Below are 15000 nucleotides of genomic sequence, written 5' to 3' on the forward strand. Positions count from 1 at the left end.
TGTGAAAGTCGCGTTTTGGTGGGACTTTGGCGGTGAAAGTTGAGCGGCGTCCTGCACACCATGATGATGCCAACTCCGGGAAAGCTGTTTCGTTTTACGGCCTGCTTAGCGAACGAAGGAAGGAAGGTCAGGTTTCGCAACCATTTTTTTTTTATTTTCTCTTAAGCCGCTAAATGTGATGTGATGTGATGTCTGAGGTGACAACCTTTGGCGATAGGTTGGTGGGGCGTGTGTGTTGGTTACAAGGACGTCGGTGCATGTACGACGGTCAGTGTTGCAACCTTTTTGTCTTGTGATGGACGCTTAGCTTTTTTTTTTTGGGGGGGGGGGCGGGGCTAAGATGCAAGGTAGTCGTATGGGTTCGGGTTTAGATTTAGCTTTTAAAAGTAGGTATGGGTGTAGGTATGTCCTTGGGTGGGGAGGGAGGGAGACTATGCACACGGAAACTGTAAAGTAATTAGCGAGAGTGAGTAATGAGAGAGAGTGTGTGTCGGATAGCGTAAAAATCACATTTACGAAACACGCGATGAATGTCAAACTGCAGGGTGGATCCGTATGCCCATCAACCTGAGGAATTAGTAATGTCAGCGAGAAACGAGAAGAGTAACGGTGAGGGATTTTTTTCCCCCCTCATACACGAGACGCTCTGATAATCTCTCCAGTCGCTCTCACGCATCCGACGCCGCGGAAGAATGGCTCTTTAGAATGGCTCTCTAGAATGGCTCTCTAGAATGGCTCTCTAGAATGGCTCTCTGGCAATCCTGTTTCATCGAACGAACGTTTGGTTGCGAAGAGAATATACATCGGCAAATGAAGGTCGTGAAGTCAGTCTTGGTTGAATTGAGATTTTAAATCCCACGGCTCTTCCGCGAAGATAGGAAATCTGGAAACGGATTAGCGAAACTGGAACAAAGAACTGCAATCGTCTGAAATGAGTGAGGTCATCTCTTCACCCTCTAGCCCTCTGAGCAGCGGTACAGGTGCTCTCTGGCCTTCTTTCCTGCCCGCACGGTTCACGCTATTACCGTCTTCCTTCCTTCTTCTACGTATGGTCTCCGTACCATTTTTGTCTTCATGTGAACTGTACCTTTTTTGACATTGTTCTGTCCATTGTCACATATCTATCATTGCCAGATGCCTGTGATCTTTACGACTCCTGTTGCTTCTCTCCTTCGTATCCCTTTCCGTCTTTCTTTTAATTTCCCTCAATTCCCTCCTCCCACTGTGGAGGCTCGTGTGTCAGGAGAGGACACCCGTCACCCGAGGCTAAATAGCCGCGGAACTATTGCTACACCAGTCAGCAGCGGGACGGCGATGCTGACATTCTGTCTGTCAGGCTCCCTCGGTCTTGCAAGTCCTCCTTTTTACCTTCTCTCTCCTTTCTTTTCCCTACCGTTCCCCCTCTTCCTCTCTCTTCTTTCCACTATCACTACCCTCTCCCTCCCTCTTCTTTCTCTCACCATTCTCCCTTTCCCTTCCTCCCTCTTACCCCCCTCCCTCTTACCCCACCACTCCCCCTATCCCTCCCTCCTCTTTCAACCACCACTCTCCCTTTCCCTCCCTCCCTCTTACCCCCACCACTCCCCCCTCTCCCTCCCCCTTCTTTCAACCACCACTCCCCCTCTCCCTCCCTCTTCTGTTCCCCACCATCCCCCTATCTCCTCTCCTTTCTCTTACCACCTCCCCTTTCCCTTCTAAATTTCTCTAGTTGCGCCATTTTTTTCTCTCCATCCTCCCCCTGCACCTCCCCCCCCCCCTTAGTCCTAGAGACGATCACCCAGTTTTCAACGTGGAGCGACTAGCACTTAAAGGGTGATTAATTTAGGTAATTAATCAGTGTGTGTGATACTCGTGCATAACTATGTGTAATTGTGCAGTGCGTTATGAACACTGCTGACGGTTGACCAGGTAAAGTGCAGGGCCATGATTCCTGCACGACCGATACCTCAGGTCATGGCAACAGGCCCGACTTCTGAAGGGTTGAAAATTATCCACCCTTTGTGGCGCATAATTACTCAGCACGGAAAAAAATAGATAAAAAACTTCATTATTATTATTATTATCACCAGCATTATCACTGTTACCAATATTATCATCATCGTTAATATCACCACCATCAATTAATCACCAATAATCAATCATCGTCACCCCAGCCACAACCATCAACAAGAATCAGCCATGCATGGTTCGGCCTTGTATTCCGGTATGTGCAAAGCTGATACGGTGTCTGGGCGCCGCTCACCCGGACTCCGACGTGGCAGATCGGTAGTGGGAGGGCGGCGACATTTGTCCGTCCGTCACTCGATCCAGGGGCTAGGTCCTTCTAGTATTCATGGCATTTCGCGTCCTATTCGATCTGTCTCGCCTGCCCCTCCCGCCTGTGCGATCAATTTTTACTCGGTTTCTATTTTTATAGAGCGGATGACCTTTTTCGATGTGCGCTTAACCTTTGAAACTTTGTGTATCTTAGTTACTTCAGTGTGTTGATCTTAATATTCGCGGTGAATGCGAGTCGTAGGTATGGTAATTGCTATGGCTCAGTTGAGTCGTGTGAACAGAATTTTTGGTTGCTCACAGATTGGACAACATGATGTAATGGTTCACTATTAAGTGCGCTCGTGATAACGGGACCGACTTGTTCTCAGCACATGTTCTTCGTTGCCCCCCCCCACCCCCCACCCCTCCCGCACTCGGGCTCCTACGGGAAATTATCTTTTTCTTAATTTAGTTCCTATGTTGTAATTGCAGCTTTTACTTGAAGCGTTCGTAAGGAAGAGACATAAATATCTATGTCATATGACGACATTGTGTTTTTTTTTGTGACAATTAGGTCTACAAGTATTGCAATTATTCTGAAATTTTAATAGGGAGATCTTACCTACATTGGCTTAGAACGCAGGGTCATAAACTCCCGTCATCTGGTTACGAGACTGTGTTAGGCTAGTGAATTTAGGGTGCGGATATGTATTTCGGTAGAATGGTTTTAGGTAAGTTATGGTATTTATTTGATGATGCTGTATTGGATGCTTTAGGCTTGTTTTTATATGTACTATTGCTGACATCAATGAAGAGATACACAGCCATCAATCTCTCTCTCTCTCTCTCTCTCTCTCTCTCTCTCTCTCTCTCTCTCTCTCTCTCTCTCTCTCTCTCTCTCTCTCTCTCTCTCTCTCTCTCTCTCTCTCTCTCTCTCTCTCCTTCTCTCTCTCTCCTTCTCTCTCTCTCTCTCCTTCTCTCTCTCTCCTTCTCTCTCTCTCTCTCCTTCTCTCTCTCTCTCTCTCCTCTCTCTCTCCTCTCTCTCTCTCCTTCTCTCTCTCTCTCTCTCCTCTCTCTCTCTCTCTCTCTCTCTCCTCTCTCTCTCTCTCTCTCTCCTCTCTCTCTCTCTCTCTCTCTCTCTCTCTCTACCTCTCTCCCCTCTTCTCTCTCTCTCTCTCTCTCTCTCTCTCCCCTTCTCTCTCTCTCTCTCCCTCTCCCTCTCTCTCTCCCCCCCTCTCTCCCTCTCTCTCCCTCTCTCTCCCCCCCCCCCCCTCTCTCCCCCCCCCTCTCTCTCTCTCTCTCTCTCTCTCTCTCTCTCTCTCTCTCTCTCTCTCTCTCTCTCTCTCTCTCTCTCCTTCTCTCTCCTCTCTCTCTCTCTCTCTCTCTCTCTCTCTCTCTCTCTCTCTCTCTCTCTCTCTCTCTCTCTCTCCTCTCTCTCTCCTCTCTCTCCTCTCTCTCTCTCTCTCTCTCTCTCCTCTCTCTCTCTCTCTCTCCTCTCTCTCTTTCTCTTCTCCTCTCCTCTCTCTCTCTCTCCTCTCTCCAATCCTCTCATTCTCTCTCTCTCTCTCCCCTCTCTCCTCTCCCTCTCCCTCTCCTCTCTCTCTTCTCTCTCTCCCTCCCTCTCTCCCTCCCTCCCTCCTTTCCCTCCCTCCTCTCTCCCTCCCCCCTCCCCTCTCTCTTCCTCTCCTCTCCTCTCCTCTCCCCCTCCTCTCCCCCTCCTCCTCTCTCCCTCCTCTCCCTCCCTCCCCTTCTCTCCTCTCTCCCCTCTCTCCTCCCTCCCCTCTCTCCTTCTCCATTCTTCCCCTCCCAACCCCTCCTCCTCCCTCTCCTTCCTCTTCCTTCCTCTCCTCCCTCCTCCTCCTCTCCCTCTTCTCCCCTCTACCCCCCTCTATCCCCCTCCTTCTCTCTCTTCTCTCTTCTCTCCTCTCTCTCCTTCCCTCTTTCCTCTTCTCTCTCCTCCTCTCCCCTCCCTTCTCCCTTCCCCCTTCCCTTTCTTTCTGTCCTTTCTTTTTTTTGTTCCTTCCTTCCCTCCTTCCTTCTTCCATCTCCCTTTTCCCTTCTTGCCCTTCCCTTTTCCCTTTTTCCTTCTTGCTTTTTGCATCTTGCATCTAGCTTCTTTCTTTTTTCCTTCTTGCCCTCTCCCTCCATCCCTCTCTCTCCATTACCTTCTCTACCTTTCTCTCCCTCTCTATTTATGAGATGCCTGTAAGTTGAAAGAAGTGTCACCAGAGACTGAAACGTCCTAATTGTAAACCTATTTCATTACAGAGGTGGAATCAGCTGCCACGCCTGCAGCGTGTGGTGTTCTTCATGCTAGCAGTGGCGGCCCTGGTGGCCCTCATCTATGTTGTTGCTAGTCATGCTGACCCTTCAGCCCCCCTTGCAGTTCCTCAAGTAAGTACTAGATAGGATACTTTTTTATTTGCTGATTTCAATGTTGATGATGATGTGTGTATACATAAATTCCAGGATGTCTTTGCTAAGTGAACATTTTTTATCACCTTTCAAGGAGAATATCTTAACAGCTCCACCTCCAGCAGACAACCACCCTGAAGTAATGTAAGTTACCATGTTTGTCCCCTACTGTGCTTGATAATGCTATTCATTATGATATTTATGATTTCCGAGTTTCACATATAGCTTTCGTTTTACTATGATGTTCTAGAAATTTAGTGTTTGAATATATTTTATAACTACTGTTTTAAAATATAGAGAAAATGAAGTAATTGTTGAGGAAGATGTGAAGAAGGAAGGAGCTGACCAGATAATTCCTCCCCCGGGACCCCCACGAAAGAGTTAGTTTTGACAGCTTTGCTATTACTGTTCTAGGTCATTTTGTGATATATGCATTTTTTTTTTTATTGGCAATTTAATGATAAGTAGAAGAAATTATGTTATGCTTGCAAGATTTACATGAAATACACAAGTTTAAGTTGATAATTTACATCTTGGCTGTTGATTATGGGCCTTTCATGTCATTTCTTAAATGTCAAGCATGGAAGACATTCACTTATACCCACACCTGTTCTCTTTTATAGGATCTGAAAGACAAGAAGCTGTTGTTGGTGCTATGAAACATGCCTGGAAGGGCTACAAGACATATGCGTGGGGACATGACCACCTCAAGCCCTTGTCACGGTCAAGTAATGACTGGTTTAGACTTGGGCTGACACTGGTAGATGCGCTTGATACGTTGTGGATTATGGACCTGAAAGATGGTTTGTATATTTTGTCCTTTTTTTTTTCCAATGAGCCTAATATTATGAGTGATGGTTCATGATTATGCTGGATCAAATGAGTGTTTATAAAACAACCTTTTTCTTCCAATTAACCAAAAATGATGTTATTTAGACATGCAAAGCTATTTTATTTTTTACTTTATAAGAAGGGATCATATTTACCACTATTATTTGTATATTTTTTCAGAGTTTAATGAGGCTCGTGAGTGGGTTGCAACTCAACTGAACTTCAACATAAATCAAGATGTTAACTTGTTTGAATCCACCATTCGCATATTAGGTGGCCTTCTTTCAACATACCACCTTACAAATGACCAGCTTTTCCTTGATAAAGCAGTAAGCGGAAAGATTATTTTTTGGTGAAGTATATGAAGACAAATGGTGACTCTGATGTCAGTTAACTTTATGACTAATTTAGGAACTTAATTATTATTGGCTTGATTTTCTAAAAGCAGAAGAATGATCCATTCTGCGTTGACTTGATACATGTAGACTTATTTTTGCCGGAGATGATATAATGATAAAAGGAAACAATGAAGTTAAATCCTGTTGATTATGAAGGTTTTACTGTAAAAGTTTATAATATTTATCACTTGTAGAAGTATAATTTTTCCAAAATTTTAGATAACTTTTTGTGAATGAGTTATATTTTCATTTTTAAAAATTTGAAATGAGATTTTCATTTTTTGTGATGGATATATGATTCCTATGAAAAAACAACATAAAAACATGTTAATGATATTCATATAATTTCAGGTTGATATAGGTGACAGACTGGTTGCAGGGTTCAATAGTGGATCTGGAGTTCCCTTCGCAGATGTCAACTTGTATTCTCGGAAAGCTTCAAACCCAAAATGGGGCCCAGATTCTTCTACTTCTGAAGTTACAACTATTCAGCTAGAATTCAGAGACTTGTCTCGTGTTACTGGAAATCCCATTTATGAGGTATTCTTATTATAAGTACTTTTGAGTGAAGATTTTTTTTTTGTTAACTTTTGTTTAAGAGTTTTTTTAAGGGAGAGTATTATAGAGGTCTATAAACATACTGATTCACAATTTTTGAATTATGATATTTTCATTATGGAGATGTTTATGAAAAGGCATAATGCAATTTAGGAGAAATTGATAGAATATTTTCCAGAATCTTCTGTATTTGCAGTAATTAAACATCCTATATTAATAATGCAAAAGTCTGTTCTGTATGTTGTAATTCAAATTATTTTCAGGAAAAAGTGAATTTAGTGTCTGAGCACATCCATAAACTACCAAAGACAGAAGGGCTCGTTCCAATCTTCATCAATGCTCAGACTGGACAGTGGCGAGCACATTCAACTATCACCTTGGGGGCCAGAGGAGACACCTATTACGAGTACCTTTTAAAACAGTGGATCCAGACGGGACGGACGAGAGACTTGTACGTACTGACACTGCAGTTTGGTTTTGGAGAGAGAATAGTTAAAAAGGGGATAAACTCTTTATAGATGAGTCACATGTTGTGAGCATATCAATTTTTGTATTATGCAGGTTGTATTTTTTTGTTAATTCTTTATAATTGTAACTATAAACACATTTGTTTTGTTAACTATTCTCGCTGAATAATTTTCATTAAGGTCATACGTATGTCTGGTACTAATATTCATAATCAGTATTATTTTCTAATATACACTTTCACCATATTCATACATATTTTTTTTATCTACAGCTTAAGAGATGATTTCAATGAGAGTGTGACTGGCATGGAGCATCTTCTAGCCAGAAGGACAGAACCCAGTAACCTTCTCTTCTTTGGAGAGCTTCATGGTAGTAAAAATTTTGTCAATAAGATGGATGAGCTGACTTGCTATCTCCCAGGGACTCTAGCCCTTGGAGTCCATTATGGCATGCCAAAACACCACATGAAAATAGCTGAAGATCTGATGTACACATGTACATTAACATGGCTTCGTCAGCCAACGAACCTGGCTCCTGAAATCACCTATTACAATACTCAAGTGAGCATCCCCAATTTTTTTTTTTTTTTAAGTAGTTTGGAATTTCTGAAATGTCAATATATCTTATGTAATAGGTATTTTAAATTTAGTGATTTTAAGGCACTGTTTCTCTCCTCCAGCCCACAAGTACGAATGAAGATTTCTTTGTAAAGAGCAATGATGCACACTACCTGCTCCGTCCAGAAACTGTAGAATCACTGTGGTACATGTATCACCTAACAGGAAACAAAACTTATCAGGACTGGGGGTGGCAAATGTTCCAGGTAAGTTCAGTTTTATTTTTAGGTACAGAAAACATGCTTATTATTATATTCTAATTTGTTTCACTTGGGAATGTACGTTTTATATTATTTTCATCGTTATTGCCATCATCAGCTTCCACAGTTATGGCATTAACCTGAGCACTGTTATTAATTTTCTCTTTATTTTACAGGGCATAGAAAATTACTGCAAGGTAGAAAATGGATACACTTCCATCGGGAATGTCAGAAGTACGATAGACACGAAACCAAAAGACAAGATGGAGTCCTTCTTCCTTGGGGAGACGCTTAAATACCTTTACCTCCTGTTTATGGAGGATCAGAGTGCTTTTAGTGTAGACAAGTGGGTCTTCAATTCTGAAGCACATCCACTACCTATTTATACTCACTAGTCTTCTCATCAGTCATCATAAGAAAGCATATTATACTTCACTATTTCATGTTATTTAATTATTTCAGTAGGATAAGCAATCCAGGCTTAGGTGAATGAAATCGGTGGTATTTTGAGAAATAGGTTTACCAGTGTAATTAGTGGCGTCACAGAGGGTGGGCTGCGGTGACCTTTGTTCCCAGGTGCTGTCCCCTGGGGGGTGCCAAAATTGGGTGAGGAGAAAAAGTTTAAAATTCATGTTATATTATTGAAGATGATGCAATAGATTTTATAATGATTTAAATATGTTATCTAAATAATTATTTCTCCAATTACTGTCAAGTGTGCTTGACATATGTATATATATAATTTGACTGAAATTTAGATGAGATCTTGTAGGGATGGGTGGGGCAATGCGTAAAAATGGGAATTTTTCCCTGTACTTACTTTCTGCTCAGGAAGTGATAATGATGTTGATATGATTATAGTTTTGGAAACAGATCAAACTTATATGAATGATTCAGTAGATGCCAGAAGTGAAGCAATATAACTATTGTCCAGGGACCTGATCCAATCCACCCTTGCACTTTTTGCGATTGTATTAGCTTTGATACCTATTGCATCCCAACTTAAGAAACAGTTTAGTTGTGACCTTGAAGAATGAGAATCATGCTCTCAAAATGTAGCCGCCAATCACCACAGAGTAAAATCATAAAACAGTTTTGCATTTTCTTCGAAACATGGAAATTCAGATTCTCTTCTCCTCGCATCTTACCTTGAAGAGTAATTGAGCCAAATTTGGCTCTACTGAAACAACAGTACTGGTAAAATCATTAGTATTGACACTGGTGACATACATGAAATTTAATAATGCATGTGTTTTGCCAAACCCTATTAAACTATTGTGTTTTCTTCACATATCTGACTTGTTCTCCACTATTTAATCCATTTGCATCAGGCCAATTATTTGCCTAATGCTGCTCCGGCCATGAAGATAACAAGCATAAGCAATCTCCAAATGGGAGATCTCTCCAGGTGTGATGCCACACTGCGCTTCTCAGAGCATTTTTCACTGGCACGATTCTATGGGATGCTGAGAGTTGTTTTTATATTGTTGTTTTTTGACAACTTAGAAATAATGTGTATACAGATGCAAGTGCAATGAGTATATATGTACGTAACTATGTAAAACGTGTATTTAGAGGGAAAGATCGTAACATGATAGGATGTCATCTGCCCGGAGCAAAATATTCCCATGACGTGATAGCACATAATCCGGTACAAATTGGTTAAGGAGAACATAAAGGTAACAGTCATTAGGCTTTAAAGTATAATAAGATATTGAAACACGATTACCATAGCATTGCTATTATTTACAGTACTTAAAATATTAGATAAAGATAAAGCACAGAAGGTAGGCAGTTCAAAATGTTTTTTAACTTACTATTGGCTATCTTAAACCCAAATGTTGAAATATACTAAGGCCTGTGGTGGAGGGCTTACAATCTAAAGTACAGACAAGTAGTGGTTAGTGTTTGCCTTGAAAATTGCACCTGTTGATGTTTGGCAAGGGCTAACAATCTTCCACCATTGCTTAGTATGGTAGAATAGGCTTAACACAAACTTGTGGGTAGATATGCATTTTACATACTTTTATTGTTTTCTGAGAAAACCAGTATGTGATACTGTTTTATAATGAAATGGAACCAATATCTATCCAACAACATCTGGGTTTATGAATACATTTATTTCCTGCTTGAAGAATTTGCTACAGGGTTGAGTAGTTGTAACATTTATGTCAAATGTGTTATCACAAGTTATTTCTTGGATAGGTTGCTGCAGTTTGGTCACAACTTCACTTAACTTGTGACCAAAATGTTTTGCCACAATGCTAGGGTCCTAAGTTTTGATTCCCTGGAACAAATTGAAAATGTTCATAAATAACTCCCGAGACTACCTTTTTGTCTCTAGAATTTTCTTGTGTAGTCCCTCTTTATATTTTCTACCCTCTTACTGTTCTTTATGTGGCACTGCTATTTCACATTTTCTTGTGTGTAGCCTGTATCATTGTACTCTAATCTAGTATGTTATTATCTAAATGTGCTCCATTACCTTGTTGTATACTTAGTGTATCTTGGACTTGCATAAGACAACATGTAATTCTTTCCATTAACCTTTTGACTGGAAAAAATGGATTCAGGTTATCATTAACTGTAAAAATGGGATTTTCCCTGGTGGCCTAAAAAGGGAATATGATGTCCTATCTCTCCCAGTAAATACATGTTTTACATTGTTGCGCATGTATGTACTTATTGTAGTTGCATTTGTATAGATACTTTGTCCTTGACTTGGGGGGGGGGGGGCATAAAGTGGAGTGTGGCATTGCACAGGAAGAGATCTTGCACATGGAAGTTGGCTGCGCTTGTTATATTCACGGTGGGAACAGCATTAGGCAAATAATTGGCCTGGTGCAAATGGGTTAAAGGGTTAAGCAAAACCCATCTCCATGTATCATTATATTCACCTAAGTGAGGATTTAACTTGCCTGGACTTTGGAAGTGAAAATGAGGAACCTCACAGAGCTTTATCTAGGAAAATGGAGGTTGCATGAGATGGGTTGGGGAGGCACCTTTATTGACTTTGTTTCTAGGTGCCAGCAACCATTGTGATGCCACTAAGGGCTCTGAAACTTTGCAAAGGTTTGAACTTAAAGCTGCTAAATTTTTATATGTTACTGATACACATGTATGTGCTGTGTATGGTATTGAAGGATAACACTCTTAGATCAATAGTAAGGCTGTGCTAGAGCATTACTACCTCTTGTTTAATTTTTCATAGTTCCTCAACATTCCTTTAACCCGTTCCCGACGGGGCCAATCCGGCTTAAATAGACCAAAATTCCGGGACTCTTGAACGCATAAGATACGCCGTCGGGTAGGGCCGCACTAACGCGCGCGCCGCTGCCGCGCGGCCTGCATTCCCGCGCCCCTGGCAGACAGTCTCCGTCGGGGAACAAAAAAACCACGGCCCCCTCGTGATAGTCCCAAAAAACACTGTCAGCGTATGTTCTTGTTCGGTTAACATTGGGGACAGCAAGATGTTCCACAACATTTGCTTCATGGTTTGATATACAGCCGAAAGTGGTGTGCATGATTTAACATAAGAGTACTTGTTGAATAGTGCTACAAAAGAGTGATTTGACCTTTATGTACAAAATACTGTATCATATTATCTACAAAATAAGACGAGAAGAGAGAGATGATAGAAATATTATTGTTTTGTAGTAGTATCTTTTGGGTATGCAGTATTTATTTCTGTAAGATAATACAAGTGTAACTGACCAGAGTTGAGTAAGATATGAGGAAATGTGAAGTATAAGTTTGTATAATGAAAGGAATTACAAGGCATTGTAGGAATGATTAAAACTCTAAATATAGTGATAAAAGTGTTTCTAGAAAATGATGGATACTTAATGGCCGTTTTGAATTTTGCTGTATTTGTATTTCAGTATTGAGTAGAGTTAATGTTATAACATAATTTTCATATCCAAAGGAGCTAGATGGCTTCTGTACCATTTCTGAATCATTTTTTCATTATTTTAGTAATTTGTAGAATAATCAATCAATGTTATCAACCTTTGACATTTACAGATCTATAGAAATGGTTATTTAGTAATTCATCAGCTGTAATTTATATCAAATTGGATTGGATGGGAGGATGTTACAGAATGAAGAAAGGCTGTTCGTTTAATCGAATTGCCTTTGGAAAAGTAGTGAAAAATAATGCTGCATATTATAAGGATTATTTGAAAGAAAACTACACTGTGTTTAAGCCTTAAATCTTAATGGAAGTATCATAGATGAAGAACAGAATACGCATTTATATATTTACTGGTATCACAACATACATCCGTTGATCAAGGCAAAAGTAAAATTTGAAAAAAAATCTTTTGAGTTCAATGTAATTCCAGCAAAGACCAAACTGTTTGATAGATTATTATAAAAGCCCAACCCAAAATGGCTTCTGTTTTTGTCTCTAATGACAGCCAACATTAGAACTTTGGGTGTGGCTTGATGTATTACCTTCTCTGAGGTTGGGTTAACATGAGGTAGCTAAAAGTGAGGTGTATTATCTAAGATAAAATTAAACTGATGCTGTATATGGTAGAATATACTATGAATACTTGACCAATATAATGGTAAGTGTTGGAAAAGACTCTATGTTTTTTGCTTGAACATGTATTTTATGAATGAAGATCTCTATCTGACAGTCTATTTTGAAAGTTCTGATATTCTGATTGTAGATTTGATAATGGGGCTAAGATGTAAAATACTTTAAAACTGATTAGAATATTAGTTACAGAAGTTATCAATTTTTTATAATTTTTTTATGTAAAATATTTGTATACTTTAATAAGAAGCTTAGATGGAAAATTGAAAATACATTTTGCTTTTATCATATTTTATTGCTTGGCCTGTTGAATATTATTGTTACTATGATTAAAAAATATAATGTTTTCACTATTGTTATTATTCATTTTATTATTATTGTTATCCTCATTATTATTGCTGATATTTATTATAGTTATCATTATTTATTTTGAAAGATTTAATCAGGATTTAAGTGGCACACATTACAAATGGGGCGTTAAGAAGTTTTTTTCCATATTAAGTTATTTTAATATTCATGCAAGTATGGCAGGATCCAAAATTGTTTGTGATGAAACAAATGACCTGAAATCAGATTATTTATGTATATTTATTTGTGGACTTCCCTACTCTTTCTCTCCTCTCTCTCCTGTCTCTCCTCTTCTCCCCTCTTTTCCCCTCTCCTCTCTCCTTCCTTCTCCCCTTCCCTCTCCCCTACTCTCTTGTTCCCTCTCCTCTACTCCCTCCTTCCCTCTCCCCTCCTCTCTCCTTCCCTCTACCTTCCTCTCTCCTTCCTTTCTCCTTCCTCTCTCCTCTCCTTCCCTCTCCTCTCTCCTTCCCTCTCCCCTCTTCTCTCCTTCCCTCTCCTCTCTCCTCTCTCCTCTCCTTCCCTCTCCTCTCTCCCACTCCCACTCCCACTCCCACTCCTACTCCTACTCCTACTCCTACTCCTACTCCTACTCCTACTCCTACTCCTACTCCTACTCCTACTCCCACTCCCACTCCCACTCCCCCTCCCACTCCCCCTCCCCTCTCCCCCCTATCCCCTATCCCGTTAATATTTGGTTATCATTATTTTCTTTGCCAATTGCTAATGATAAAATTGAAATGATTATTGCATGTGTGCTTATGTTATTGTGTTTGAATTAAATTAATAAAGCAATGTGACTGCATTGCTCTTGTTAACAATATTGTGCCAATATAAAGCTGATCTTGTGCTTGATAAACCATAAAGCAAATGGAGTGCAGTATCAACATATGCATGTCATAAATTCATGGATTTCTATTGCAGCTTATTTTCATTTTAACGATAGTAGGTTATGTTTAGAAGAAAGTGAATTACAAACAAACCAATGCATCCATCCATTAAAACATGTCAAGTGCAAGTTACAAAGTGGTTTACTTTGTTTTGTAGAGTGACTAATCTATTATCCTATTTTTCTGGCCATGCTCAGGAATGGGAATGATGTTTTGTCTATGAAAGTTTAGTATATACTGTAGAGAAGTTTATAAGTGTGTGAAAGACTATGAATGTTGTGATTTCACTAAAGTGCTCGTAACACTTACATTAGTGAGAAGTATTACAGTGGAGTTTCACTAATCACATCTTCGCTTAGTCTTTCAGCAAACACAAGCCTAAACTCGTAGATTTTTCAAAGTATTGGCTTGACAGTCTCTTGTGTGAATTTTCTTTGTTGTTATTGTTGTTTTTTTCTGCTCTACCTACATAATCAGGCACTTTCCTTTCTTAGACCATGCAAAGCACAACATTTTTCAGTGTTATGATTTGCATCATAATAGGGACAGTTATTCCACTGTTAATAAATTGACTTGTTACTTGATACTTAAATAGCTGTCTTTTCAAGATGAAAAAGTCAAATATTCCATTTGACAAGAAATGAAAATAATGAAAATCACTGACTGATGTGCATTACATATGAGTTCGTTCTATGCTAGATTTATTTAAAACCACATTTTAGACTGAATTGTATGGTGAATTGCAATTTTATGATTCTTGGTAGATTTTCAAAGCATGTGGTGTTACTTGATTATGTATCTTTTTCTGTCAAATATCTATACACTATGTTTGAATATGAATATGTATATTACTTGAATTAGCCTTTAAGTCTTGAAGAAAATTCTTTTAACTTTTATCCATTTTTTGTTTACATACAATGTTTATGTTTCATTTTATCTACTTTATATAGATCTTTAATTTTATTCACAAAAGTAGAAAAACAAGTAACTTACAAGTCCCTTCTATTTACCTATGGATAAATGGTTATTGTAAGTACATTTTATTGATATATAATGAAATAGCTGTAGTGTGTCTATATCTGCATCAACATCTGTGTATTTGTTTACATTTATGTATTTGTGGAGAAAGAGAGAGAGTGAATGTGAGAGTTGAGTCAGTATTCAGTATTCCCCACTGACATTGGGAGTATTGGAGGATGTTTTGAACAGCAAATCATAAGCATGAGTGTCAGTGAGGGTAGACTGGTTGACATGAGCCAATATAAGCACTGTGAAGAATCTTTAGTGGTATGAAAAAGTAGAAAAGTATGCAGCCAATGAGACCTTTTCAGAAATCATGGAAGTGAGTTGTCACTAAGCCACTCTTTAACAACAAAAGGGTGGGGGAGGAGTTGTTGACTGATTGTTAAAAGATGAATGGATACTCATATTTATATTTTATGAAATAGTCCGTGTGTGATTCTTGGTGTGAGTGTTTGT

At 39.5% G+C, this 15000-nt stretch overlaps 1 protein-coding gene across 3 annotated transcripts in view; it reads left to right on the forward strand.

Annotated features, from left to right (window-relative positions):
* LOC122264293 (alpha-Mannosidase class I b) overlaps positions 1-8836 on the forward strand; it is a 38970-nt gene extending 30134 nt beyond the window's left edge. For all 3 annotated transcript variants that reach the window (XM_043033119.2, XM_043033118.2, XM_086543045.1), the window contains exons 2-11: positions 4525-4650; positions 4766-4815; positions 4969-5051; positions 5295-5474; positions 5683-5831; positions 6252-6440; positions 6722-6909; positions 7198-7486; positions 7606-7749; positions 7920-8836. In XM_043033119.2, coding sequence (XP_042889053.2) covers positions 4525-4650; positions 4766-4815; positions 4969-5051; positions 5295-5474; positions 5683-5831; positions 6252-6440; positions 6722-6909; positions 7198-7486; positions 7606-7749; positions 7920-8138 — 1617 coding nt within the window. In that variant the 3' untranslated portion in view covers positions 8139-8836. The remainder of the gene's footprint in view (positions 1-4524; positions 4651-4765; positions 4816-4968; positions 5052-5294; positions 5475-5682; positions 5832-6251; positions 6441-6721; positions 6910-7197; positions 7487-7605; positions 7750-7919) is intronic.
* Positions 8837-15000: the final 6164 nt, after the last annotated feature.

The sequence above is a fragment of the Penaeus japonicus genome, unplaced genomic scaffold (genome assembly GCF_977035675.1).
Source record: "Penaeus japonicus unplaced genomic scaffold, GWHDUDI00000001_assembly GWHDUDI00000013, whole genome shotgun sequence".
Taxonomy (NCBI): Eukaryota; Metazoa; Arthropoda; class Malacostraca; order Decapoda; family Penaeidae; genus Penaeus; species Penaeus japonicus.